Consider the following 27,960-nt stretch of genomic DNA (forward strand, 5'->3'; position numbering starts at 1 on the left):
AACACAGAACCCTACAGTCGAACGTTTATCCGTTCCCCGCCCTCTACCTACCTTACCCTAAGGTACTAGGCTCCATCTCAGGAGCCATGCCGCAACTCGAGCCCCCCGAAGCCAGCAGCCCAGGGCACCCGCCCATCGACGACGGCCCTTCTTCTGGTCCAGAGGCACAGGAAAGCGGGATCCCAGAGAAAAAGCCAATACAGAAAACATGGAGATTCTGGGTACGCTTAGGATACCATCTGATGCGGCGGCATGAGGTGCAGTGTCACCGCTGACAAGACATGCCACCATGGGCAGGGAATCATCGTTTCCATGCAGTTGATCTCAATACTGGCGGCTTTGGACACGACGGTTGTGTCCACGGCAATGCCGTCCATCCTTAAAGACGTCGGAAAATCGGCTGGCTGGATATGGATTGCCAACGCCTACTTCATCACCATGACGGCCTTCCAGCCCCTATTCGGCCAGGCGGCAAATGTGTTTGGCCGACGGAGCATGACCATCCTGGCCACGCTTCTCTTTGCCATCGGCTCTGCCGTGTGCGGAGCGGGCCCGAATCTTGGTACTGTTATCGCCGGCCGCGCAATCCAGGGGATCGGGAGCGGAGCCATAAGCATCTTGATCGAGATCAACGTCGCCGATCTGGTGCCTCTTCGGCAGCGACCCCAATACATGAGTATTGTCTTGCTCGCGTATACCATCGCTGCATGTCTCGGTCCCGTCATTGGTGGCCTGTTTGCCCAGTACGCCACTTGGCGTTGGTGAGTATCGTTTGCCTCCAACTACCTACCTTGCCTTGATATTAACCGCGCCTTCGAAGGGTCTTTTACCTCAACCTCCCCGTCTCCGCGGTTGCACTTGTGACGCTTTGGATCTTCTTACGAACACGGCACAGGCAGGATGCCGTTCTCAATAAGATCAAGCGTGTTGATCTCGGCGGAAATGCTCTCCTCGTTGCCTCGGTCGTAGCCGTTTTGATAGCCCTAACATGGGGCGGTACCGTGTACGAGTGGTCATCGTACCAGACGCTGGTGCCGCTGATTCTTGGGCTCGTCGGCATCGGCGCCTTCCTCTGCATCGAATCAACCACGCTGATCCCAGAGCCCACCATGCCGCTGAGGCTGTTCTCCAACCGTACCTCGCTGGGCGCCTTCGGCATCGCCTCGCTCCACGCCTTGCTCACCAACTTCACCGTCTACTTCCTCCCTGTGTACTTCCAGGGCGTGCTCGCGACAGGGCCCACGCAGTCCGGCGTCAACCTCCTCCCCATTCCCTTCGTCGCCATGCCCTTTGCCATCCTGGCCGGCGTCGGCACCACCAAGTACGGCCGGTACCGACCCTTTTTCTTCGTCGGCACGGCTCTCCTGGCGCTCACGTACGGGCTTTTCTCGCGGCTGGATGAAAACACCTCGACGGCCTACTGGGCCGGCGTAGAGTGCATCTGTTCGGCGGGGCTCGGGGTGCTTACCACGACGACGTGGCCGGCGGTGCAGGCGCCGCTGGAAGAGGTCGACCAGGCCATCTCCACGGCCGCCTGGGGCTTTGTACGCAGTTTTGGCTACGTCTGGGGCGCGGCCATCCCCGCGGCCATCTTCAACGCGCGCGTGAACGAGCTGGCACTTGCGCAGATTTCGGATGCGACAGTGTTGCAGTCGCTGCTCAATGGTGGTGCGTACGAGCTGGCGTCCATTGGCGGCGGCACGGCCGCGCAGGACTGGAGCCCCGAGATGCGGACGACCATTACGGCCATATACGTCCAGGCGCTGAAGCGCTGCTGGCAGGTGGCCATGGGCTTCGCGCTGTTGGGTTTCCTCCTTTGCTTCGTGGTCAAAGATGTCCCGCTGCGTGAGGAATTGGAAACCGAGTACGGCCTGGAAGACAACTCGGCCAATAAGGATGACGCGACGAAGAACGCTGCAATCGTGAAGGAAGGAGAGAAGGAGTCGAAGGCTGCCTAGTCAAAGTACTGGTAAAGAAGCTCTTGCCGAGGTTAGAAGAGCAAAACCCAATATCACTGAGTTCCTAGTACTTCCCCATTACAGGGAAACACCATATACCTGGCCTTAGTCTCGCGTCTTGAAGCCTGATGTGAATTGAATGGTTCTGCGATAGCTGGAGGAAAGGAACCGCAACGTAGGTTGTGGCGTTTGCGATCTCCCTCTGCTAAAATGCGCTAAGCCGATTTGTGGAAGTGGGCTGCCTGGCACCTGCCTGCCCAGTGCTCAGTGCCCACTGTACACTAAGTGTTACAATTGGCAGGTGCCAGTGCCAGGCAGCCCACTTCCACAAGCGGTTAGCACACCTTAAAAGCTAGATACCTATCAAGCAACGCCACAGTTGCTTTCCTCCATCATCACAGAATCAATCCAAGTTGTTGTCTAGGTACCAAGATCTTCACTTTCGGCCGTGCGTACGCAGATCATTCGTTACAGTAACGTGAGTAACACTTACACCCGATTAAAGCGCCAAACGAAAGGGACTAGGCCAGCACCATGCGGGGGCGGCACCTAACCGCAACTCAAGAAGAGTCCGAATCAAGACTCAAGAGATGTCGTGCAGCCCGGTACGGCCCGTGGCTTAGGTGTATTTCCTACCCACGTACCAGCGACATCAAGGTATTGGAACTGTCTCCAGGTAATCGAGATGCGTCTGATAGCTGACATCGGTTCCGCGAATCACTCCCGAACCTTGGCTGGCAATTGAGGTTTCGACGGGAAATCCTGTCAACAAAGAAGCGGGAACCATTTGGTTCGCTTATGTTGGGTTTCGCCAACCTACCTCCCTACCTAGCATTATTGTATGCAGCACCTAACTTTCTGCTTATTCCCGGCGTTATCCAACACTGATCACAAGCATGCCGACGGCACAGTCTCAAGCAAAAGGTTGGCACACACAGCACGTCAGGCGTAATACCAACTGCATACCTTCAGGCATGAGACGCCCAGGACGCATGGTGTGTACCTACACGCCTTTATATCACCCAGATAAGGTACCTACCTTATGACTACTGGTGGTTATGTACCGACCCGCCCCAATCACCCGACGCCCTTCCGCCCCCGCGCCGCACCGTCAGGTGTTACCGTACTCGGAGCCACATTGACGGCTGACGGCTGAAGTCTAATGTGGCGGGTAAACTTGGATGCCACACTTGTAGTATTTGTGAGGCACAGGTCGGGTTGTATTTGACCATCTAGGATTGCGGCGCGAGTTCGATTTGGTCCCGTCCGCAGTACATTCAGTTTCTCCCGTCACTGTTCACTGTGCGGGAGCGGGAACAGAGAGAGACAAGGATAGGACAGCAATGAGGGGGCCAGACATTGCAAGTTGGTTCCATCTTACTTCAGCTTCCAACAGCCGGGCAAGATGTGAGTGCTAAATACCACAAAGTCTTGCCCAGCGCATCCAGCGAGTCGTGGAGGCCTGGAGATCGCCGGTATCGACGGATTCTGCCTGGCATTATTCAGTACCTGCCGTGGAAGGAGATTCGGAAACACCTCCTCCCCTAGAGGCTAGCCATGGGTTCCGCAGTCCAAGGTTCACCTTTCACACCGGAGCAGTTGGAGTACTGGACCACTCATGAGAGTGACACACGGGTTCCTAACATCATCGCCTGCGCTACCATCACCGGCTTCTTCTCTACATTGTTTCTCGGCCTCCGGATCCTGGGACGCTGGTGGCAGCGTAATGGCTTTCGACTCGACCTCAGCGACTGGCTTTTGATCGTTGCTTGGGTAGGTACGCTCCGACACTCTCAAGGCCTCTTGTCAGGCAGTCTACAGTGAAGTTGTTTACCTTTGCGAAACCACAGGTCTTTTTCGTGACGACAGCAGTCGCATTTGGTTTGATGACGCCATATGGTGGTGGCCGTCATGTCATCTACATTACCGATCCCTACATGCTTCAGGTGGTGAGTGTTAACCTGTAGCTTCTGCCCTTTTCATGCCGTCTGTTACACTTTGTGGGTTGCTAACATGAGCATCGTTTCAGTTCGCTATCGTCAGCGAGGGCTTCTACGGTTTCTCCATGGGCTTCTTGAAGCTCAGCATCCTTAGTCTCTACGCGTCCATCTTCCCATCCAAGACGTTCCGCTTGTACCTGTGGATCGTTGCTGTCTTTATCGCTGGATGGACCCTGACAGCTTCGCTGGGCGCCTTTCTCCAATGTGTCCCGATCCAAAAGGCATATCAAAGCAATCTGGATGGCTATTGTATTCACTTTGGCCAGCTGTCTCTTGTCGTCGGCGTCTGCAATGTTGTCACTGATTTCATCATTATCGCACTGCCCCTTCCGCTCGTTTTGAAACTGCACACAAGCGCCGAGAAAAAGCTCGTCATTTCCGGCACCTTCGCAGCAGGTTCCAGGTAAGCATTCACAGAGCCCCGACTGCCTACATCAAATAGGGATCTGAGATACAGCCCTAACGGACTTCCGCATCTAGCGCCGTCATTGTGTCCATCGTACGGCTAGTCTACTCGCTCGACGTCGGCTCGGTGGACGGCTCCTGGGACGCCATCCCCGCGGGCTACATGTCTTGCATTGAGCTGTGCGTCGGCTTCCTGGTCGTGTCCATCCCCGTCTACCGCAGCCTGTATAGGAAGCTCGCCAGGGGCGAGACGGGCGGGCCTACCGGCTGGTCCTACAACGTCAAGTCGGACGCCGTTCCGCTGCGACCTACCGATGCCGCTTCCTACCCCGGCATCAGTGTCAAGACCCTGAACGACGGCAGCCACATCAACGGCAGCGGCAGCGATGTTGCCATCGGCTCCAAAAACACGTTGCACACCACAGTAGCGTCCTCGGATATGACAGCCATGAGAAGGGAAACGGGACAGGGCATCAATGTCAGAGCTGATGTTCAGATGGAAAGGATGGCATATAGAAATGGGGCCTGGGTACAAGTTCCTGACGAGCCTGGGTCGGAAACTACGAGACCTTACTAAGGTTTCATTGACGATCTTGTATCAGTAGTGTTCGCTTGAACTTGAGATTATTATATGACTCAATCAACTATACTGGCGTCTACATTGGGCCCCCTTGTTGTGGTAGAACTGCTCCTCCTTCTAGGGATCAATGATGTTGTCACGCTATGAGGTAGACAACCCGCGAAAGGCGAGCAATTGGAACCCAAGATCCCTTAAAACATCATAGCGGACTCGAAGTCGAAATGAACCTACTTGATTTCGTACTTCGTAGTACTGCACATACAGTCTTGTGATGGATGTCAAACCTAGCATGGTAGAGAACACGACGTTTGTTTATATTCTGGGAACGGAAGTACCTCATGGTCTGTATTATACCCGCTTACACACATATATCATAGAACTCACAACTCGAACGCCAAGTTGATATACATGTATGTAGGTGTCTTGTTCATGACTTCAAACAGGTACCTTAGCTGCATTTGTCGACATTGAGCGCAGGTCTCGCGATACCGAAAACGCGGTCTAGCCATCCAAACATGTACCTGAACAATTCATGTATGTCAGCTTTGGGAAAAAGAGAATTCGAAGAACAGCCTGGGAAGAAGCAGCTTACGCATGGAGATGGGAGAAGGCAGCAACCTTGGCCTGCAGCGAACCTTGCCCGACTCCAATGGGACTCCACATCTTCTTGGATTCTCCGTCCTTGAGCTGAGTTAGATTGTCATAAATCTTTTGCGCATCCAGGCGAAAAACCGAGTCACGAGCGTCCGTCACGAGCGTGGGGCACCTGATATCAGCCAGCATGGAGGTTCCGTCGGGCCGGTCCAGGGTAAAGGCCTGCGACTTCTCAAGCACCCCGGACACCGAGGACACTCCAAACGCAAAAACACCGTGGGCCAACTCCCACTGAACCTGGAAGCTGGACATGCGCATGGCCAGACCGATGATGCGGTCGACCATGCCGCGGCTCAGGTAGCGGAACCAGCCCGGTATGCGCTCGCGTGCCGCCGCGCCAAGGTCGTAGAAGCCATCCGAGGCCATACACGCCTTCACGCGGTCGTCGTGAGCGGCCCCGCGCAGTGCGAAGTAGGCCCCCATCGAGTTGCCCAGCAGCGCCAACCGTTCGAGATCCAGGTCCTTACAGGCCGCCGACTTGGCGGCGTGAGCCCACAGGGCGTCCAGCACGGCCCGCACCACCACCTCGAAATCGCCGCGCAGGAAGAGGCGATGCTTCTTCCGACGGACTACCATGCCCTGCCCGGGCGCATCAAAGGTCAGCACGGCGTAGCCCCGCGGCAGGGCGCCCGCTACGGTGAAGTGGTAGAACTCCTCCTTGGTGGTGTCGTAACCTTGCACCTGCACAAGAACGGGGATCTTTCCGGACTTGTCTCCTTCGGGCGGCTTGTTGGGCAGGAAGAGGTAGGCGGGAAGAGTCGCTCCGTCGGTGCCAAAGGGGATCTCGAGGAACTCAACCGGGGTATCTAGGATGGCGCAGGCCTTTTTGAAGTTGTCGACTGACCGGGATATGATATCGAGTTGGCGGGGATCTTGCTGAGGAATGGGTTTCCGCAGCATGCTTGCGAGCCTTAGGTGTTAGTGTGGCTCTCATATGTAGCTACCGCTAGGGGGCCGACGTACAGTTCGCTGGAGCGCCAGTAGTTGCTTGCCCGTAGAAAAGCCCAGCGCGCTGCTACCCGGTCTCCATCCCTTGTCGCAAGCTCGGCCGCGGCCTCTGCCCTTTTGGCCGTCTCTGACCAGGCCCGGTACCAGCTCTCGCCATCGTTGATTCTGATCCTATTGAAGCGTTAGAATGTTGGACCTGGCCTTCTTGGGGAGTAGGTAAGCATTGAGGTACTTTTGAAGTTCACTTACTTGGCCGCCGTCTCAACACACTCTCCAGCATCGCACCCGCCCGTGGGAGCTTAGGTATGAGAGAGTCAGCGTTCGCTAGGCTTCTGGTTATACGACATGTCCCTTAATTGGGAGCGTGATGCACCAACCTGTGCCGAGGACCCGCAAGAACTCGAAGTGACAAAACTTGGACGGTGAGATACCCAACATCGCCGCGGGAAGAACTTGTTTGCGTTATCGAGGCCGGACTCCAGCAGAGCCTTCTACAACACAGAAGGCCGGTTTTGAAGATGTCGGAGTACTAGTAAGTACTAGCAAATCTGTGCCAGGGTTTCACCCTTTCTGTCGTGGTCTTTCAGATGTTGAAGCAATTGGACTGTTGGACATTGGCGACATTGCCAGATTCAGGTTGAGATCGGTACCAACATGGCCCAAGTTCAGCTGTTCGCTGGCCGGTAAGGTGAGGCGCCCCTTGGAAATCGGTTGGAATATGCCGATAACCTCGAATCTGCCGATTCAGAAAATCCATGGACGTTCAGAATCTGACACATTCCTGATGCGGTAAACTGAAGGAATTGTGGTCTGAATTGATTGAATTGATCATGGAGGAAAGGTTCTGGCAACGTTGTGGTACGCTGCCAATATTACCTATGAGGAGCTAAACGCTTGTGGAAGTGAGCTGCCTGGCACCTGCCTGCCCACTGTAACACTTGCCGAGGCTCCCAGCACACAGGCCCACAATGATTTGAGCTGGGCCAATCTGAAGTCACCTTGTCGCTGGGCTTGCTTGGGGGCTGGGGGTGGCTGCTGCCGTGCATTAGCGTCGGTAGTTTTTCTTTCAACTTCAACGATTCCAAGGAAGACGATTTGTGCCGACCGGCGACCGAGGGATGGTACTGTTACCGGCACAACATCATACGCAATGGTGCCATTTGCCATTGAATCCCTAATGTACGTATGCGTGCCAACGGCACGGCGTTCGTTTCTTACCGACAAACCCAATGCTAATGAAACCAGAGTCGTCATGTCGGTCAATCGGTGTCCGAGTCAAGCCAGAGGATACACCAACTTCTCTCCCTTGGCCCTCCCCTTCCGCAGGTCCTCTATCCCTCTGTCTACCGCCGCCAACCCTCCTTTCCGCACTTGGAACGGCGGCCCCCGCAGCTCGCCCCGCTCAATCAGGGCCTCAGCCATGCAGAATATACGCGCTCCGAGCCCCCTCAGCGCTGGTGTTGCCGGCCGTCCGTAGACGCCCGCCAGTCGTACAGGATGCCCGAAGATGGCCAACGCCATGGGCCAGTCGGCGCTGACATCGCGACGCGTGTACTTGACGTGCGTTGACACGGGGTCCAGGGCCACGTAGCGACCGCCCTTGGACCCGATTGCGGAATAGCACATGGCCATGGTTTCGGCGCTGGTGACGCAGTCGAGCACGCGTGTTAACGAGTTGCCCGTGAGGGAGCGAATGTCGGCGCCGCACGTTGGCGAGCGGTAATCCAGCGTGGCAACGGCGCCCAACGACCGCACGAGCTCTGCGCTTCTCGGTGAGCACGTTCCCACCGGCCGGAAGCCAGCCAGTCGGAGAAGCTGCGTCGCTACCATTCCCGTGGCAGTGGCGGCGCCTGAAACGAGGACGTACTCGCCATCTTGATCGCTGGTCTTGCCACCGGTTGCGTTTGTTCGTTCGCTGTCGGCTTCCGGTAGAGGAATGTCTAGGTAGTGGCTCAAAGCCATTCCGGCTGTGGCAACGATCGTCCCTAGCGTGGCTCCCTGCTCGAATGTCCAGTCGTGAGGGAGCTTAAGCGTCAGGTCCTCCACCGCTAGGACAACGTCGGCAAAGGCACCGCTCGACTTGTTGTTCGAGTCATAGCCGTGTGCGAAGCCGGCTACTCTATCGCCTGCTTTGAATCTCGTCACGCCCGGACCGACTTGTAGAACCACGCCAGCGAAGTCAAACCCTCCGATGGTGCCTTGTAGGGATGTGTAGTCGCTGAACTTGACGTCTCCTGGATTCAGCCCTACGGCGGCAGTCTGGCACAGCATCTCGCCCTGCTCTGGGGCCGGAATGCTAACATGACTAGCCACCACAAGCCTCCCGAGCGTTGAACTGACGAGAGCCTGGCGCATTCGTGCCATTGCCGTGGCGCTGTGGGATTTCTACTTTCACTGGTTATTCCCTTACACCCCCTGAAGGCCGTTAGAACTCGCAAGGCGCAAGGGACAATCGGCAGGTGACGACCAAGGTAACTCGCAACTGCTGGATGAAACTTGGCTTTCATATCGAACAGTCCCCTGAGTGGGAACCGAGCGGGTCGGTACATTTCGGCTTATGCCACTTCCCCTCCCGACATGACATCGGCATATTGTCCCCGTCCAAGCTCTGACGGTGCTAGTGAAGATCGAGGCTCGCTCGAAAGTTCCAATGTAACCGATGCTGTTGGCGCTACAAGGGCCCGGTCAATGAGCACAGCTGCTGGGACTAATGCCGCAGTCCTGGGCCTCGGTAGGTAGGGCTGCATGAAACTTGCTTGTCTGCAAGTTTATTACTCTAAGTAATGATACTATATACTGACATGGGCTAGACTCTTCGTCTTAATATGGGTAAACAGACAATTCCACCTTGGTAACTGATGGTGCCACAGTCATGTTGATCCCACAGTCACACAACAGCGCCAGCATGCGTACAGAGACATGGAATGCTGAACCTATTGCCATCGTTGGCAGTGGCTGCAGGCTCCCAGGACACGCTACGTCGCCCTCTAAGCTATGGGACCTGCTCCAGAACCCCAGGGACGTCCTGTCGGACATCTCTATGGCCAAGAGCCACAGATTCAATGCGCGCGGGTTCTACAATGAAAACGGGGACCATCATGGGGTGAGTACAGTAGCGAGACAGAGCACGCCGTTGTTCACTCCCGGTTTTCCAGACACTGATCGACGCAATAGAGCACCAATGTACAGCACGCTTACCTGTGTGGAGAGGACCATCGAGCATTTGATCATGACTTCTTCGGCATCCACCGGCGCGAGGCCGAAGCCATGGACCCCCAGCAGAAGATGCTGCTTGAGGTCGTCTACGAGGCCATCGAGGCCGCAGGGTACTCGATGCATGCGCTCCGTGGTTCCCAGACTGGGGTCTTCGTGGGCCAGATGAACGACGACTTCAAAGACTCCATGTACCGTGACCTGGACATCGCCCCTCAGTACACAGCCACGGGCATCTCGCGCGCCATCACGGCCAACCGCGTGTCCTACTTTTTCGACTGGCGTGGGCCATCCGTGAACTTGGATACAGCGTGCTCATCTAGTCTGGTAGCTCTTCACCAGGCTGTCCAGTCGTTGCGAAGCGGAGACATTAGCATGGCTGTAGCTGCTGGGTTGAACCTCATTCTCGGACCAGAGTCGTTTGTCCTTCAATCCAAGGTCAGTGGCTCAACTTGCACTCAATTGCGAAGCACGGTTGGATTTAGTGTCGAGTGCTCTGCCGCTCAGGGCTCGCTAACGGCTTTCGTTGATAGCTTCACATGCTGTCCCCTACAGGGCGATGCCACATGTGGGATGCGAGAGCTGACGGCTATGCTCGCGGTGAGGGTGTCGCTGTAGTGGTGCTCAAACCGCTCCATCAGGCGCTGGCCGATAACGATCGCATCGAATGCATTATCAGAGAGACGGGAGTGAGCCAGAATGGTAGGACTCCCGGAGGACTGACCGTTCCGAATGCCGTCTCGCAAGCGGAACTTATCAGGTCGACGTACGCAAGGTGCGGTCTAGATCCAACCCGGCCGCAGGATAGATGCCAGTATTTCGAAGCGCATGGCACAGGTACCCCTGCCGGGGACCCAAAGGAGGCGCAAGCCATACGAGATGTGTTCTTCCCAACAAATCATCCCGTCATGGGAGACCCAGACAACCTCAACGACCAGGTCCTGTACGTTGGCTCTGTCAAGACCGTCGTGGGGCACACTGAAGGGGCGGCGGGTCTGGTGGCAGTTCTCAAGGCCTCCCTGGCGATACAACATGCCCAAATTTCGCCCAATATGCACTTTGAGCGACTTAACCCGGCCGTGGAGCCCTTTTACAACCCTCACCTCCGGGTGCCAACAGAGCTGACACCGTGGCCAGCGGATTCCGTTGTGGTGAGGCGTGCAAGCGTGAACAGCTTTGGGCTTGGCGGAACAAACGCGCATGTCATTCTTGAAAGCTGGGATAGTGGTGGGACAGCAGCCCTGGCCCCAATAACCGACTGCCATGCCCCTAAGGTCTATGGTCCTTTTACAGTATCTGCATCATCCAGGACTTCCCTCGCAAGACGAGTGTCGGCACTCTTCGAGACACTTGCAAAGTCCTCACCCAGTCTGGATATTGGCCATGTAGCTTGGACATTGCAATCGCGGCGCACCGAGTTTGCCTATAGGGCTGCCTTTTGTGCGGCCAGTAAGCAGGAGCTCATGAATCAACTCGAGGGATTCGTGGTTCGCGGCGGCGGCGATTCAGCAGAAAAGACCATCACAGTGTCGTCAGAGTTCCCATTGCGCATCATCGGCGTGTTCACCGGCCAAGGTGCGCAGTGGTATCGGATGGGCGCGAAGCTATACACGCAGTCGCCTCTGTTTAGACGTACCATACAGCAGCTCGAAGACTCTCTTGCGCAGTCGCCGGATCCTCCGTCCTGGTCACTTACCAACGAGCTGCTAGGTACTTCCAGCACCGAGTCCAGAATACACGAAGCTGAGGTTGCCCAGCCGCTCACCACCGCTGTGCAGATTGCGCTGGTCGACATGCTCCAAGCCTCGGGTGTCCTATTTACCGCCGTTGTCGGGCACTCTTCCGGTGAGATCACCGCGGCGTATGCATCAGGCTACATATCAGCCTTGGACGCAATCCGCATTGCGTACTATCGCGGTGTTCACTCATCCCTAGCACAGTCACCGACTAGCGGTGAATCTGGTAGCATGATGGCTGCCGCTATGTCGTTCATCGAGGCCACGGCTTTCTGCCAGCGCCCCGATTTCACTAACAGGATAACAGTGGCGGCGAGCAATGCGCCATCCAGTGTTACTTTCTCAGGTGATTCCAGCGCGATCCTGGAGGCCAAAGAGGTTCTAGACCGCAGTGGAATATTCGCGCGAGTCCTCCGAGTCAACAAGGCTTACCATTCACACCACATGAAGTCATGTGCCGCGGCCTACCTTGCATCCCTCCAACGATGCGCTATTCAACCCAAGAGAGGATCATTCGACGGCGGCTGTACTTGGTACTCCAGCGTGCATGGTCCGGATGGGCGGAGCATACAGAACTTGGATTCGCTCCGCGACAGATACTGGGTCGACAACATGGTCAAGCCCGTGCTCTTCTACCAGGCCGTTGAGAGAGCAGCCAGAGAGGAACCGCACTGCTTTGATCTTGCGTTAGAAATTGGACCACACCCAGCTCTGCGGGGCCCGTTCACGGACTCATTCAGCGCAACAACAGGCGTCGAGATTCCATACTTTGGGCTGCTTAAAAGGGGCGAGGATGACTGCGTTGCCTTCTGCGACGCCTTTGCCTCGACATGGACCATAGTACGGTCCCCAGTTGGAGTACCTTCTGCTGTCGACTGGGATGCCTTCCGGATGGCGTTCTATGGACAAGCTGGGGATGAGAGGATGAAACGACATCAGTCTCCGTTGTGTGGGGGGTGCTCGGATCTCCCTCCGTACAGCTGGGATCATGACCAGCCGCTACTTTTTGAGTCCAACCAGTACAGAGCGTGGTGTGATTACAACCGGCCAATGTGAGCCCTATCTGCTACTCAATCATCCCCTGGTCATTGAGGTGACGGGAATGCACGCTGACCCCGGTCGTCTAGACATCCTCTCCTTGGAAGAGCAATACAGCACGGCTGCAATGGCCGTGACTCGCCAATGATGACGTGGCGGAACATCCTCAAAATCGGCGAACTCGAGTGGCTACGGGGCCACCAGTTCCAACACCAAGTTGTCTTCCCTGCCGCCGGTTACATATCAATGGTCATCGATGCAGCCGGTGCTTTGGCAGAAGTGGTTGAGCCGAGTGTTCCCGATCCAGCATTGCTCGTCGAGCTCACCGACCTTCGTTTTCACCACGCCATTACCATCGACGACGATGCTTCCGTCGGCGTGGAGGTGGTTATGGTGATGCGGGCGCTCCACTCAGATACTGCTCGTCATACGATAACAGCAGAGTACCTATGCTATAGCGGCGACCCCAAGGCACCTTCCGACAATGGGGGCACACGACTCGAAGGGAGTAGCACAACGGCAACGGCTATGACGCTCTGCTTTAGTGGTCGAGCAAGCATCCGGTTGGTTCCTCCGGCACACCCAGACCAAGCATCGCAGCGTGCCTCGCCGCTTCCTGCACGTAACCCAACGAAATTGCCCCTCACCAGCCTCGACACCGGCCGTTTCTACTCTCATCTGTCGTCCCTCGGCCTCCAGTACTCGGGCGACTTCCTGGCCAAGTCAGTCTGGAGGAGGCGCAGCCTTTCTACGGTTGTTGTGGAACGACCGGCTGGCAATCTCATGATGCGGGTTCATCCCGCGGCTCTGGACGCGGCTTTCCATGGCATCTTTGCCGCTTATAGTTACCCGGGCGATGGCCGGATGAGCGCTCCCCATCTGCCCTCGGCTATCAATCGTGTCCGAGTCGACATGACGACGGCGGGCCGATGCTCGTGTTTCAGTACCCACCCGCACCTGGGTCGAGACGGCGGCCCTCAACTGATAGCCGACTGCCACGCGAGACAGAACTCATTTTCCATTATCAGCGGCGACGTTGACTTGTTTTGCGCGGGATGCGGGCGCGCCTTGATGCAGGTAGAAAGCCTTGCCGCGTTGCGTATTAGCAAGCCAAGCAGCCGGGACGATCGCTCCCTATTCGCGCGCACCGTCTGGGACAGAGATCTCCAATCCTCCGGCCTTGAGACACAACAGGATCTGCCTACACCGGGATACCCCTTAGGCCGGGCTGAACTGAGCGAAATCTGCGACAGGATGGCCTACTTCTACCTTCTGCGGCTCATTAGCCAGAACTCGGAGGACGAGAGTAGGGCCATGGCGCGCCACTTCCAATACCTCTTGGACTGGGCCATCAATCAGATTGTGCCCACTGTTCAAGCAGGGCTTCACACCCGTGTTCGCCCTGAGTGGGCAACCGACACACATGAGACCATTCAGGCCTGGCGAGCCCAGTATGGCGAATGTGTCGAAATCCAACTCATCCATGCAGTCGGTGAATGTCTTCCATCCGTCATGCGGGCCTCATGTGGTGCTGCCGCCCTGGGCTCCACAACTATTCTGGATACTCTGATGCAAAACGGCATGCTCACCCGCTTCTACAGCTCGGCAGCAGGCATGTGGCAGGCTAACCAGATCATTGGGGCTGCTGTGAAACAACTTGCCCACCGATATCCACACATGCGCATCCTCGAGATTGGGGCCGGCACGGGGGCAGGCACAGCATGTGCGTTGGCGGCGCTTGACGGCCACTTTGCATCGTACACGTTCACCGACGTCTCGGCAGCTTTTTTCCACGATGCGCAGGTCAAGTTTGCTTCTAGTTACGGGGCAGACAAGATGCGCTACGCCGTCCTGGACATTGAGCGTGACCCAGGTGAGCCGTCGGGATTCCTGGCGGAACACGGCGGAGGAGCGTTCGACCTTGTCATCGCCTACAACGTGCTGCACGCGACGCGGTCGCTGCCGCTCACCTTGGCTAACTGCCGGCGGTTGCTGAGGCCGGGCGGGTTCCTCGTCTTAGGCGAGATGACGAGCGACTCGCTCTACGCTCCCTTCATTGTCTGCGGGCTGCCCGGATGGTGGCTGGGCCGGGATGGCGACGGGCGCATGTACAGCCCCACGGTGTCGGAGAGCAGGTGGGACTTTCTGCTCAAGCAGAACGGTTTCTCCGGGGTGGATTACGTTGCGAGAGACACCCGAGATGAGAATGCATATCTGAATTCCGTCATGGTCAGCCAGGCCATGGACCACCGGGTCGAGTTCTTGCGAGCCCCCCTCCAGAACAATAGCGATACTGCGACGTCTCTTGCAAAGTCAGTGGCTCTGTTGGACAACCTTGTTATCATTGGTGTCTCCCCCATGACCGGACAGCAGATAGCTCGCACAACAGCGTCTGAAATGGGTCTACTTCTCGAACCGTGGGCACGCAACCGGCCGATTATACTCGAGGGCTGGGAAGCGCTGGAGACCGAGGCTTCCATCAAAGCAGCTGACTCTAAGCATTCGCACGGCAGCATCATCCGGCCAGGAAGCGCCGTGATCATCCTCTCCGAGTCGCAAGACGACGGCGCTAGGGAAGACTGGTACATCTCCCAGACACGACTGCTGGCCATGCAAGCCGTGTTTCACGACGCATCTAGGGTTTTATGGGTCACACAAGGGCGTCACACCGGCCGTAACCCGCGAGCCAACATGATGGCAGGCATTGGCCGCTCTCTCTTGACCGAGTCTCCTCATCTGCGATTGCTCTCTGTGGACGTCGACCCTATCTGTCACGCAGAGAAGCACGCCATGATACTCTCCGAAATGTTTCTTCGCATGGTCTGTCTCGACCGTCCCGAGTACGGTGACGTGCTGTGGAGCAACGAGACGGAACTGGCGGTGCGTGCCAGCAGCCAGAGCGGTGGCCAGGTTGAGGTCTTGTACGTTCCCCGGATAAAGCCAGACCACCTGCTCAACCGCCGGCTTGCGTCAGGCAGCCGTGTCGTGACGGAGGATGTGCCTCTCGGATCTGCCGATGTGAAAATTGCTAGAGACGAAGAGGGGCGATTCGCGCTGCAAAAAATCGAGATGGATCGTTCTGGCGTCCTGGCAAGCAACAGCGAGAGGAAAATAGTGCATTTCATCACCCATTTCTCAACCCTGTTCGCTGTTTCCTCAGGCAGCCGGGCAAGTCCGCTATACATATGTCTTGGCTCGGTCGTCGACAAACCGGGGAAGATATTCCTTGCCGTCTCGCCTGTCAACGCCTCGTCGCTCTACCTACCTTGTGATCGAGTCGCGGCTTGCAACAGGACAATTGAAGGAGAGGAGCACGTCGGCATACTACGTCAAATATGCACCGCTGTCGTGTGCGAAGACCTTCTTGCCGACCTCCACGGAAGTAGTATCTGGCTTCATGACGCGCCGGTCGAGTTTGCAGAGGTGGCACTGCAGATGGCCAAAGCCCGCGGAGTAGACGTCTTCCTCAGTGCGTCTTGTGCATCTACCGCGGCGACATATGCGTCTTATGGTTTAGAAGCAGAGGTCACTGTGATCCACCCGCGATGTACAGAGCGAGAGGTAGAGGCTGTCATCCCTGCCAACGTGCAGAGATTTGTTGTGGCGGTCATGGACGACGATGATGATGCTCGCAGCCTACAAGATACAGTTGTCCGCTCGGGACTCATTCCTCGTAGCGACATTCGGAATCTGTGTTTGGACATCAGCAGATCCGGGGTTTTTGCTCTTCAGCTGGGCAGCAACTCCAGAATGTGGGACGTCATTACATCGGAAATAACATGTCCCTCATCGTCGTCATCTAGTATGCGTTCTGGCAAGGACTCCTTCAGAACGGCTATCGACATCCGCATGATTCCGTCCATCTCAGGGTACCACCCCGTTACCACCGTCGTTGATTGGAAAGGGACGGCAACGCGGCATGCGGCCAACACCAACCCGGGCACGCTTTCGGCACAAATCCGCCCTTTGGGGCTCGATGGACAGCTTTTGTTCTCCCCGCAAAAGACGTACTTACTGGTCGGCTTCGCGAGCGACGTTGGACTTTCCCTAATAGAATGGATGGCGGGCCAAGGGGCGCGCCATTTCGCCATCATTGCCCGCAGTCCACGGATTGACCCGGCGGTGCGGCAGCACCTGGCGCGGCTCGGCGTCGCCCAGCTAGAGACCTGGGCCGTCGACATATCCGACAAACAAGCCCTCCGCGTCGCTCACGCCGACATGGTCGCACGCATGCCCCCCATTGTCGGCGTCGCCAACGCTGCCATGGTCCTGCGCGACAGGCCGTTCGGGCTGATGACGGCGGAGGACTTTTCTGCAGTGCTGAGGCCCAAGGCGCAGGGTACGCTGAACTTGGACGAGCTGTTCCGTGACCGTGATGCCGAGCTGGACTTCTTCGTGCTGTTTGCCAGTGCCGCTACCATCGTCGGCAATGCCGGACAGACCAATTACAACGCGGCCAACATGTTCATGGCGAGCGTAGCGGACAGGCGGCGGAGGAGAGGCGCTGCCGCGTCGGTCATCTATCTCTCGCGGCTGTTTGGTATCGGTCATGTGGCGAGATCCATGGAGAAGGCTAAAGCTGCAGGCATGGACATGGGGACCGTTGAGGCTCAGCTGCAGAGGGTTTCGGCGCAGCCGATATCCGAAGATGATTTGCACGCCTCTTTTGCCGAGGCTGTGATCTCCGGACGGCCCGAGTCAAGCATGGATCCGGGCATCATCGTCGGCCTGGGCGCAGGGGAAAACGCGCCTTGGCGGCACATACCGCTCTTTTCATCCTGGCTGGCACATTGCGCTTCCCGGCGACACGGACCCCAGGCCGGCGACGAGGACGCCTCTGGAGGTCGTGAGAAGCCAGGCGCAAAGCAAAAATCCCTGGGACGGAATATCCTCCTCCGGCGAGAGCTTGCCGCCGCGTTGGACGGCGCCTCCGAATCTACCAGTGAGGCAGTCCTGGCGTTGCTTCAAGATGCGTTTGTTGCTCGGCTCGGCGTGATTCTCCAGACAGACGCTTCCAAGATCGAAACGAATGTGCCCCTCGTTGCGTTAGGCATTGATTCCCTAGTGGCTGTGGAGATCCGGTCCTGGTTTCTTCAGGAGTTGTCCGTGGACATCCCGATCCTTAAGATGCTCGGAGGCGATTCGCTCGCCGACGTCTGTCGTGTCGCCATGTCCGAGTTCGCCGAAACTCTGAAGAAACAGGAGGATTCGGCCCCTCAACCAGAACTGGTACCCTCTGAATCACTCCATGCTCCTTCCCCCGGCTTGTCTGAAGAGAATCTTGGCACCGTGGAGCAAAGATTCTCTGCCGGCATGAACGATGACGAACAGGAGTCATCCATTGCTAGACTAACGCCGGCCCTAACTGTCGTGCCAACGTCGGAGGCGCCAGTGTCCACATCAACACCACCTAGCTTACCGCCACCGTCCAGTCCCGAGAATGAGATGGGATATGTTAGGATCGGAGACATGTCGTCAGCGCAAGCTCGTTTGTACTTTCTGCACCAGTACCTAGAGGAGAAATCGCCCTTCACAATTGGATACGTGGGCAAATACCGAGGCCGACTAGAGGCTAACAGGCTGCGGAGATCGCTGTGGCAGGTGTGCGCTGCTCACGAAGCCCTTCGGAGCTGTTACTATATCGATAGCGATTCCCATCGACCCTTACAGGGTGTGCTTCCGAGGGCCTCGCCTCAGTTTGAGCACAGGCAGATCCTGGACCAGAGCGAAGTCAAGGCTGAGATTGAGACCCAGAGGCGGCTCGTGTTTGACATCGAGCATGGCCACTTGCTCAAGGTTACGGTGCTCTCGCTGGGTCCAGCGCTGCATCACGTCATCTTCCTGCACCACCACATCGCTCTCGACGGCGTCAGCTGGCTCGTATTTCTACGCGATCTGAACCTGGCGTACGCGGGGCACGAGGTCAGTCCGTTGCAGCAATCTATCGACATGTCTGCCAAGCAGCACGCATCCGATAGTATGTCCAACCCGGAGAAACTGTCCTTCTGGGCCAAGATGTATCAACAAGAGCACGAGCCATTGCCACTCTTCCCGTTCTCCAAGGTCAAGAATCGCCAAGTGCTGAAGAAGTATGAAGCTGAGACCTTTGATATGGAGCTGGAGCCCGACTTGGCTAGGCGCGTCCAGCAAGCCGCGGCGTCCCTCGGCGTCACGCCCTTCCATTTCTATCTGTCGGCGCTGGCCGTGTTTCTCCAGCGCACCCTCGGCGTGGCCGATTTTAGCATCGGCATCGTTGACGCTAATCGGCCAGATCCCCAAGATGCTTCCACCCTGGGCTACTTCCTGAACATGCTACCGCTGCGATTCCGTCTGGACAGCGGCGGCAAGGAGGAAGGCAGCTTCTCACAGCTCGTTGAGCGGTGCCGGAACATGGTCCTTGATGCGCTGACGCACGCTCGCGTCCCATTCGATTCTATCCTCGACCATCTCCATGTCTCACGGGCCGGCAGCCATCACCCACTCTTCCAAGTCGCGTTGGACTACCGACAGGGCTACGCCCAAGCGCAGCAGCTCTTTGACCCTGATGCCACCATCGAATGGGATGCCAAGCAGAGCATCACAGCGCGGAACCCCTACGATATCTTCATCAACGTGACACCGACAGCCGGGGGCCCCACATTCATCCACTGGACCACGCAGAAGTACTTGTACCATGCCTCGGACTCGCGCTTGATGATGACTTGGTACGCGCGCATTCTGGACGCCCTGACTCGCGAGCCATCTGCCACGTGCATAGCACGCTGTCCTGTAGCAACAGAAGAAGATCTGCGCGACGCTTTAAATCTGGGCGTTGGGAAGCAGCCCCCAGCTGAGTCATGGCCTGTCTGGACCCCGGGTACACTCATCCATCAGGTCGACACGGTTGCCCGACAGCATTCTGACTCGATAGCCTTGGTGGATGATTATGGCGGCAGGCTGACTTACAGCCAAATGATGGCGCGAACGCAACGGATTGCGCATCCCCTGCAACGCGTGCTGCGGGATGGCGGCGTAGACCTCGACAGCCTGCCATTGTCATTCCAACCAGATGCCCCGTCGCTAGTAGTGGTGGCGACGCTGATCCCGCCAATGAATGACTACGTGTGCTGTCTGCTTGCCATTCTGCGGCTGGGCGTTAGCTGCATAGGTCTGGACTTGCGCAACCCAGAGGAGAGACTCGCTGTCATGTTGTTGGACTGCCGGCCCAAGGTCCTTGTTTGCAACAATATGACAAGTAATCTGGCAGACCGCCTGGCTATTTCTGTCTCTGCGCAGGTTATCAATATCGACGCTCTTGAGGACCCTGCCGAAAGTGAACGGGAGCAGGTGCAGAACCGAAGCAACCTCGATCAATGCGCTGTCATCCTATATACCTCGGGGTCCACAGGCATCCCTAAAGGGGTTCTTTTGAGCCACCGCAACCTCCACAGCCACATCGCCGCCAACACAGCGCTCTTCGGTCTCGGCCCCTCGGACGTGATACTGCAGCAGACTTCTCCGGGATTCGACTTTTGCCTCGACCAGGTGTTCCACGCGCTCTGCAACGGCGGCCGCCTCGTCGTCGTAGGCCAGGAGGGACGCGGCGACCCCGCCCACCTGGCCCGTCTGATGCTCAACGAGGGAGTCACCGTCACGACGGGCTGCCCGTCCGAGTATCTGGCCCTTCTAAATTACGGCGCGGCAGACCTGCGTCGGTGCCAGCAGTGGCGCTTCGCATTTTCCGGAGGCGAGAAGCTCACCCCGCAGCTGCGCCATGGTTTCCGCCGGCTAGCGCTCAAAGGGCTGAGATTCGTCAACGTCTATGGCCCTACCGAAGTCACGATTGCCTGCGCGCGGGGGCCGGTGCCTTACATGGAACAAGACGAGGATGTCGTGGGCGAGGGCGGGGATTATCTGCTCCCCATGCCTGGCTACGAGGTTCTTGTGGTGGACGAGGAGACCATGCAGCCGGTTCCTGTTGGGTTCCCCGGCGAGGTGTGCATTGCAGGGGACGGCGTGGCGCTGGGGTACCTCAACCGGGAGGAGGAGACGAGGCTGCGGTTTGTGGAGGTGGAGGACCCGAAGGAAGCGGCAGCAGCGCTGTCTTCACCCCTCACACTTGCATCCGCCACGACGACAGACAAAACCATCAGGTTCTACCGCTCCGGCGACCATGGCCGCCTCCTCCCTGACGGCTCCATCCATCTCCTGGGGCGACTTGTGGCCGGCAACAGCGCCGGCCAGGTCAAGATTCGCGGCATGCGCGTCGAACTCGACGAGATCGCCAGTGTGATGATACGCGAGTCAGCCGGGGCGCTGGCCGCTGCGGCCATATCGTTCCGCCCTGAAGGGCCCCCGACGGATTTGCTGGTGGCATTTGTTGTTTTCAACGCCGAGCTGCAGTCCAGCGACGGTCGCGCGCAGCTCATGCGTCAGCTGAAGACGTCTCTACCCCTGCCGGCACACATGCAGCCTACCGTCGTGGTAGCTGTGGACGAATTACCCATGAACGTGAACGGGAAACTGGACAGGGCGGCTATTGATAGATTGCGAATACCTGCGGAGGCATGGACGAACGGAAGCGAGTACATTGACGGCGGTAGTGCCAGCGAAGGAGTGAAGAAAACTGTCGGTAACCTGTCACCCACCGAGTTGCGCATGAGAGAGATCTGGCGGGAGCTGCTCCATGACGACGCCCCACCACAGTCTTCTCCCCAAGGAAATGATGTTCCCTCGATACCCGACGGCTTTATCGATGCGGACTCGGACTTCTTTCAAGTTGGTGGCAACTCGATGCTTACCCTCAAACTCCGCTCGGCAATTCAGAGGAATTTTGGGGTAATCATTCCCGTCCCTGAGCTGTTCCGCCTTCGGACGCTATCTAGGATATCGGCCCGAGTAGCGCCGGCAGCGACCCTGGCAGACTCAAAATACAGCAGCGAAGAGGCGTCGACGGTGGTGCGGAAGCCATCGCCCAAAGTAGACTGGGCTGCCGAGGTAGCGTCGCTTCTTGACGGAATCTCACCACCACCAGCGCCATCACCCCAGCTGAATGGCATCACACCATTACCGCCGGCAAGAAATGCGCGGGTGGACGCCAATGGCATCAGAGTCGCCTTGACCGGCGCGACAGGCTTCCTGGGCAGGCACATCCTGCAAGCCCTTGCGACAGACCCGCGCGTGAGTGAGATCCACTGCCTCGCGGTTCGGAACAGCCATCGCTTTGTGGCGACGGCCGGAGACCGAGACAATAACGCCACCAAGATTGTCCCACACGCCGGCGACCTCGCCCTGCCGTTACTCGGCCTCTCCGCCCAAGCCTTCGCCCATCTGGCCGCCACCGTCGACGTGGTCATCCACAACGGCGCCGCCGTGTCCTTCCTGCAGCCCTACGAGGCGCTACGGGGCCCGAATGTCATGGGCACGCGGACCATCGTGGAGCTAGCGCTGGTAAGGAGGGTTCCGGTCCATTTTGTTAGCAGTGCCGGCGTGGCCTGTGTTTTACTGTCTCAGGTTGAGGGACCGGGGTTGGGAGGGGTGCCCGTGCCAACGCTCCCGCCGTCGTCGGTCGCAGGGCGACTCCCTCCGGTGCGAGAGGACGGGGAGCAAGTCCTTGACGGTTACGCGCTTTCCAAGTGGGCCGGCGAGGCCCTGCTGGAGAGGGCGGCAAAGGAACATGGCCTGCCCGTTTGTGTGCACCGTCCGGCCAGCATTGTCGGCGGCGGCGCGCCGGAGCTAGACGTCATCGGCTCCGTGCTCAGATACTCACGCCTGTTGGGGGCTGTACCGGCCTTGGCCTCGCCGGGGGAGAACGGGCAAGACGGACTGCTCGTGCAGGGCGCGTTTGACTTTGTGCTTGTCGAACGAGTGGCTGCGGACCTGGTGCAGGCTGCGCTGGCGTCGGCGGTTTCTGGGTCGTCGTCGTCAGGGTCGGTTCCTGCTGGTGCTGGTACTGCGGCGTCTCCGGTCAGGTTCGTGCATCACTGTGGCAAGGACAAGATTTCGCCTGGTGGATTGCAGGCGTACATGGAGGAGAATGACGCGCGGCCGTTTGCGAAGATGGCGCTTGGTGATTGGCTTCATGCCGCCAAGGCAAAAGGTCTTCCTCCATTGCTCTATCAGTACATGACGGAGTCTGTAAGGGAAGGGAGGATGCTGTATTTGCCTGTGATTAGTAGCGAGTAGGATGGGGGAAGGTGATAGTATCTATCCGGCCCGGCTTGGCTTGTTCTTTTCGTTTTCTTGTGTGTGGTTCTCACTCTTTTACCCTGCTCATGATCCTGTCCCAAAGCGTTTTTTTTTTTTTTTTTTTTTTTTTTTTTTTTTTTTTTTTTTTTTTTTTTTTTTTTTTTTTTTTTTTTTTTTTTTTTTTTTTTTCCTTTTTTTTTTCCCCCTTTCTCTTTGGCTTTATAGAGTACCGCTGGAGCTTTCATACATAATGCCGATGACAGAATGAAGGAAGGCATGGTCCTTGCCAGTTTCTAGGTACCGTATAGCTGTCCATGATGAAATTTCATACCTTCGGCATGCCATCGGATGATCTCATCTTGTTGTTGCTCTAAAAAATCAACGTCCGAAGGAGCCAACTTGAACGGAAGAGGGGGCCGCTTTTCGATGCTGGAGAGCCAACAGCCCGCGCGAGGACGGTGAGGTAATCTACATCAGCTACTAAGATTGGCTCAGTACAAGTACTATAGAGTACCGCAACTGCACATACATTCATAGTACTGTACGATAACGTTACCTGCTGTGCCCCGGCGCCCTGCACTGTCGAGGCCCCTAAAAATACCGCGTTGGCTCGAGTTCGTATGCACTCAACGGGCCAACTCTAGCGGCATCACCCAGCCAGATTCGGCGGCGAGAACCTCACCCCACATGCCTGTTGGCTTGAGCATTGCATTCAGGGGCGGCGGGGCCACTCTTGGAACCAACGGGCAACCGTTGACCACTGCCGATGCTATATTACCGTAACCATGCTCTCCAACTTCTCTTACCTCTCTACAGTCTCGTCTTCTCGTGAACATGGCGAGCATTCTGAAACGGCAGATTGATCTCCAGCAAGTATCAGCCAATACTTATACAGTATCTTGGCATGTCGACTGGACTCTTGGTGCGAGTACGCTTCCAATTTCATTTACTGACTCTGTCGGTTCTTGTGTCTGGGCAGGGCTCGGGACTCTGCGCTGACCTCGCACAGCGCTTCATGGAGGTTGTGTGGCTGCAGCTATTCACCACACGGCCACAACTCATCTCATAACAGATCCCGAGCTAGCAAGGCGGAACCAGCCCGACATCCTAAAACTGCACCTCGAGTTCCTCCGCCAATGTGGGCGAAGCCAGAGCACCATCACGGTTTCGGTACTTCGAACTGGAGCCGCAACCAGCACCCTGCAACTACAGCTCTCGCAGAATGGCCAGCTCAAGGTCCTTGCCCTTGCCACATCCACCAACTTCGACAAGGTGCTCGGGCCGACCGTCCCGACCGCCTGGACACTCCTCCCTGCGCCCAAACCCAGCCCCGATTTCAGGGGGTGTGTCTCCGCGCGCAGGCCTGACCCGAACTGGCTTACCGCACGCATGTCGGGAGAGGTCCTCGGCTTTACGGGCCACATGCTCGTGCTCAACCCGCGCGGAAGGTTCCCCGTCGACGGCATCCACGACGCCTGGTACGGCTTCACGCCCGCCCACAAGCACGAGCGCATGGACGCGACTTACCTGGCGCTCATGACGGACGTGATCCCGTCCATGTCGGACACGCTCATGCGCAATGGGGGGTTGTACGATGCACACGGGTTTCTTAAGAAGCTGGAACGCTGGGAAGAGGAATTTCCTGGTGTGCCGGCTGAGGTTACCGCCTCCTTGGCCGAGGCGGTCAAAGCGGAGACGTACAACGCCACGGTTACTTTGGACATTGAGTTTAAGAGGAAGCTTCCGCCTCAGGGTCTAGAGTGGATCTTTACGCGGACTGTGACCAAGATGCTGGAAGCGGGCCGGATGGACTTGGACATCACCATCTGTAACGAGAGGATGGAGCTGGTCTGCACGGCGCAGCAGCTTATTTTGGTGCTGGAGGCGCAGAGAAAGTTCCGTGGTGGACGGGAGGGGAAGATGGACGGCAAGGCTGTGCTTTGAGTCGGTAACCGACAGTTTCCCTTCTCCAATCATAACGCTGTTGCACGGATGAAGGGATGGATTGATTGGAATTCTGAGCGGCCAGGAAGTTGGATATTTGCCGAATCAGCGGCCGAGTGCCGGGAAAACAACACCTCGGAGCAGATGAGTAGGCGCACAATGGACTACAGCAGCGTCCTACCCTGCGTGTCCATGCTGGGATAGATCGGGTCAGACTCAAGGTCGGTCGTGTCGGGTAGAAAGAAGCCTATAAAACGGATGATGGGATTGACGGTGCCCTTAATAACTTGGAAGGTATCATTAGACTTGGTGAATTTTGACCAAATCTTCGGCTGGTAAGGACATGAGGGCCTCGACATGTAGCATAGTGCCGTTCGATGCCGAGTCTAAACTCTAAAGGGGCTTAATTCCTGACTGCATCTGATCTAGAAAATTCGGTATGGGAACGGCCAACGGCAACCAGGCACACTTCCCTGGGACTCAGGATAAGCCAGGCAAATGTCTGTGGCGGCCGACGGAGCCCTGCCAGTTTGCTTTGGAATGAAGCGTGGAATGTCACACTCTGTTGGATGTGTGCTGTGTTGCATTGCATGTGTGTTGTATAGGAATCTTTGCCGTAAAGCCTCACGTCCGTCCACGATTTCACTTTTCGCCCCCGCAAGACGAGATCTGAGTTGAGAATATGCCCCTGAATTTCACCAATTGGCTCATTGCCCTCGCCGCGCTCGGCCTCAGCTTGGTACGTCCAGTTGATCCCAATCGCTGGACAGCAGCAGAGTTACTACTAACAAGGGCGCCTTACTTCAGCTTATCGCGAAGGCGATCTACAATCTCTACTTTCACCCTTTAGCCCACATTCCGGGACCTTTCTGGGCAAGAGCAAGTGGTATTCCGTCATGGCTACATGCTATTCGCGGCACGAGGCACATCTGGCTTTGGCAGCAATTCCAGATCTACGGCGATAGGATCCGCCCGAACCCTAACACGGTTCTGTTCTGTGACCCCGAAGCCTACGCCGACATCTACGGCATGAAGTCCAATGTGCGAAGGAGCCATTTCTATACAGCCCTCAAGAGAAACAGCCGCGAAAACACTACATTAAATACCATTGACGTTGCAGAGCATGCCGGCAGGCGCAAGCTGCTGAATCTCTGCTTCACCGAGAAGTCGCTCCGTGCCGCCTCAAGCTTCATCATCAAACACGTTGACAGATGGAACGAGCTCCTGATTGGAGAGGAGGAGACAGGAGCCTGAACCGCTCCCGTCGACCTATCGGAAAGGCTAGATACACTTGTCTTCGACATAATGGGTGATCTTTGCTTTGGTAGGTCGTTCGACATCAAGGAGCCGGGAGAGAACCCGTTGAAGGCGGTCCCGCACTTCATTGCCGAGTACATGAAATTCTACTATCCCATGTGCCGCTCCCCATTTCTCAATCTCCTGGTCTGGCTCAAGCCCCGTGGTCTCAACCGGCTCTTTGAGCTTATCGCTCCGCCCAACGTCCGGCACTACAACGACTTTGTCCATAGCAGCGTTACCTCCCGGATCGCCCTGCAGGAGAAACAAGCGTCCCTGCCCGAGCACGAGCGGCGCCAGGACATGTTCTACTTCCTGGCCAACGCCCGTGATCCCGATACGGGGTTGCCCGTCTACCAGGAGGACGACCTACGAGCCGAGTCCAGCCTCCTCATCATAGCCGGGTTCGATACCACAGCCGTCAGTCTGTCTGGCATCTTCTTTTACCTCACTGGCGATCCCCGCCGACTGCAAAAGCTTGTGGACGAGATACGCACGACGTTCGCCTCGACGGACGAAATCGTCCACGGGCCAAAGCTGCTCGGCTGCGAGTACCTCAGAGCGTTCATCGACGAAGGAATGCGCCTCACCCCGTCCGGGCCCTGCGAGCTCCCGCGCGAGGTGCTTCGCGGCGGCATTCTAATCAAGGGAGAGTACTATCCGGAAGGAACCGTCGTGGCCACGGTACCGTGGGTTAGCTCGCGCAACAGCAACGTGTTTGGGGATGCCGAGGTGTTCCGGCCGGAGCGATGGATCGTCGACGAGTCTGCCGGCGTGACCAAAGAGACAGTCGCGCGTATGCGAGCGGGCTTTCACCCTTTCTTGACGGGGTCCGGGAAGCTGTGTTGGCAAAAATCTGGCCATGACCGAGATCATGATTACTGTCGCACGAACGCTGCACCGGCTGGACGTGAGGAGGGCCCCGGGGTCTACGTTTGGGGGAGGCAGTCCTAAACTCGGGTGGGGCGCCAGTGACCCAGGGCAGTTCCAGCTGGTGGACGCCTATATTTCGCTGAGAAAAGGGCCCGAGGTGCAGTTTAGGAAGAGGGTTGTCTGAGGTTCTAGAGATACCATACAGCCTGGACAAGATACAGTAGGTTAGGTAGGTAGTTAACATTTATTGGTAGATCCTAGCTCGGATCCAACAGCCCGCGAAGCCCACATTTGTCTTGGTTGCTTGGTTTGCATTCACCTCCGAGGCATCCCTGAGGAACTGGGCGCAATGCTCCGTATGAGCAGGATTAACAATGACCGTGTCAAGTGCCATCCGCTCCTCATAGAGCGCCCAGAATTGCTTATTCCACATGGTCGCGCAGTGGTTGATGTGGTCTCGGAACGACGTATAGTAAAAGTCCCTATCCTCCATCTGTTCGAGTTCTAATTGCTGGGTGAGATTCTCGTCGGCATAGGCGCTCCAGCTGTTATCTTCCAGGTACTCGGCAATCCATTCCTCATCGTAGCATGGCGGTGGCACCCAGTTGTTGAGGAAAACGTCGTACTTGCAGCCCAGGTCCCGCGCCTCTGCGGTCGAGTTGCCACATGTCAAGAGTTTGGCGTTGGTTGTTACATTATGTCGGTGGCCATGATCAATGCCAGTGCTCTCCGACTTGTTTTCGGAAGCACGCAACGCGAATGTGACCACTATGAGCCAGAGCAGAGAAGTGAAAACGAAGACGAGAGAGTTGGACAGAATAGCACTACGCGCCGACCGATGCGTATGCGCGAGATCCGACTCCTTGGACGTGGCGTCTTTAGGGAGAAATGGTTGATGCTCGCTTTGAGAAGGCATCATAACAGCAGAGCTTGGCTGATTTAAGCATTGGAGGTTGAGAAAGCACAATAGTGATACAAACGATCGTCAGCAAGCGACTCGGAGAGGTTTAACTCTTTCATAAATCCATACATGTAGTTAAAGGTAGGTAGGTAGGTAGTACCTACCCTAGTGTGAAACGCATTAGTAACTGGCAGGGCCGAGCACTGCAAGATCCAGACAACTCGTGTCTCAGGAAACTTCGCTCAGC

General features: G+C 56.9%; 8 protein-coding genes across 8 annotated transcripts; 5 read left to right on the forward strand and 3 right to left on the reverse strand.

The window, feature by feature from the left end:
* The first annotated feature begins 17 nt into the window (after positions 1-17).
* On the forward strand, positions 18-2,357 carry N656DRAFT_785515 (MFS general substrate transporter). The gene is made up of 3 exons (XM_064816407.1): positions 18-219; positions 291-761; positions 821-2,357. Exons 1-3 carry the CDS (start codon positions 209-211, stop codon positions 1,956-1,958), a joined length of 1,620 nt encoding a protein of 539 aa, XP_064664794.1. The 5' UTR covers positions 18-208; the 3' UTR covers positions 1,959-2,357.
* Positions 2,358-3,124: 767 nt separating this feature from the next.
* Positions 3,125-5,022, forward strand: N656DRAFT_785516 (uncharacterized protein). Its single transcript, XM_064816408.1, has 4 exons — positions 3,125-3,731; positions 3,809-3,907; positions 3,988-4,361; positions 4,439-5,022. The coding sequence occupies exons 1-4, from the start codon at positions 3,516-3,518 to the stop codon at positions 4,938-4,940; spliced, it is 1,191 nt and encodes a 396-aa protein (XP_064664795.1). The 5' UTR covers positions 3,125-3,515; the 3' UTR covers positions 4,941-5,022.
* Positions 5,023-5,173: 151 nt separating this feature from the next.
* N656DRAFT_785518 (alpha/beta hydrolase) lies at positions 5,174-7,391 on the reverse strand. Its single transcript, XM_064816409.1, has 5 exons — positions 6,923-7,391; positions 6,795-6,843; positions 6,561-6,716; positions 5,536-6,498; positions 5,174-5,464 (listed from the first exon to the last, which is right to left on the reverse strand). Exons 1-5 carry the CDS (start codon positions 6,981-6,983, stop codon positions 5,392-5,394), a joined length of 1,302 nt encoding a protein of 433 aa, XP_064664796.1. The 5' UTR covers positions 6,984-7,391; the 3' UTR covers positions 5,174-5,391.
* Positions 7,392-7,708: 317 nt separating this feature from the next.
* On the reverse strand, positions 7,709-8,978 carry N656DRAFT_785519 (GroES-like protein). Its single transcript, XM_064816410.1, has one exon. It carries the CDS (start codon positions 8,907-8,909, stop codon positions 7,821-7,823), a length of 1,089 nt encoding a protein of 362 aa, XP_064664797.1. The 5' UTR covers positions 8,910-8,978; the 3' UTR covers positions 7,709-7,820.
* Positions 8,979-9,124: 146 nt separating this feature from the next.
* N656DRAFT_519585 (uncharacterized protein) lies at positions 9,125-22,806 on the forward strand. The gene is made up of 5 exons (XM_064809942.1): positions 9,125-9,276; positions 9,356-9,648; positions 9,720-10,196; positions 10,292-12,546; positions 12,622-22,806. Exons 2-5 carry the CDS (start codon positions 9,418-9,420, stop codon positions 22,694-22,696), a joined length of 13,038 nt encoding a protein of 4,345 aa, XP_064664798.1. The 5' UTR covers positions 9,125-9,276; positions 9,356-9,417; the 3' UTR covers positions 22,697-22,806.
* A 698-nt stretch (positions 22,807-23,504) lies between these two features.
* N656DRAFT_785522 (uncharacterized protein) lies at positions 23,505-25,047 on the forward strand. The gene is made up of 2 exons (XM_064816411.1): positions 23,505-23,627; positions 23,709-25,047. The coding sequence occupies exons 1-2, from the start codon at positions 23,534-23,536 to the stop codon at positions 24,641-24,643; spliced, it is 1,029 nt and encodes a 342-aa protein (XP_064664799.1). The 5' UTR covers positions 23,505-23,533; the 3' UTR covers positions 24,644-25,047.
* Positions 25,048-25,280: 233 nt separating this feature from the next.
* Positions 25,281-26,996, forward strand: N656DRAFT_840529 (cytochrome P450; the record flags this gene model as incomplete). Its single annotated transcript, XM_064818947.1, has 4 exons — positions 25,281-25,382; positions 25,436-25,817; positions 25,929-26,728; positions 26,811-26,996. Exons 1-4 carry the CDS (start codon positions 25,326-25,328, stop codon positions 26,994-26,996), a joined length of 1,425 nt encoding a protein of 474 aa, XP_064664800.1. The 5' UTR covers positions 25,281-25,325.
* A 12-nt stretch (positions 26,997-27,008) lies between these two features.
* On the reverse strand, positions 27,009-27,844 carry N656DRAFT_785524 (uncharacterized protein). The gene has a single exon (XM_064816412.1). The coding sequence runs from the start codon at positions 27,729-27,731 to the stop codon at positions 27,057-27,059; it is 675 nt and encodes a 224-aa protein (XP_064664801.1). The 5' UTR covers positions 27,732-27,844; the 3' UTR covers positions 27,009-27,056.
* Between the last annotated feature and the right edge of the window lie 116 nt (positions 27,845-27,960).

This window comes from Canariomyces notabilis (assembly GCF_033297395.1).
Source record: "Canariomyces notabilis strain CBS 508.74 unplaced genomic scaffold N656scaffold_47, whole genome shotgun sequence".
Lineage (NCBI taxonomy): Eukaryota > Fungi > Ascomycota > Sordariomycetes > Sordariales > Chaetomiaceae > Canariomyces > Canariomyces notabilis.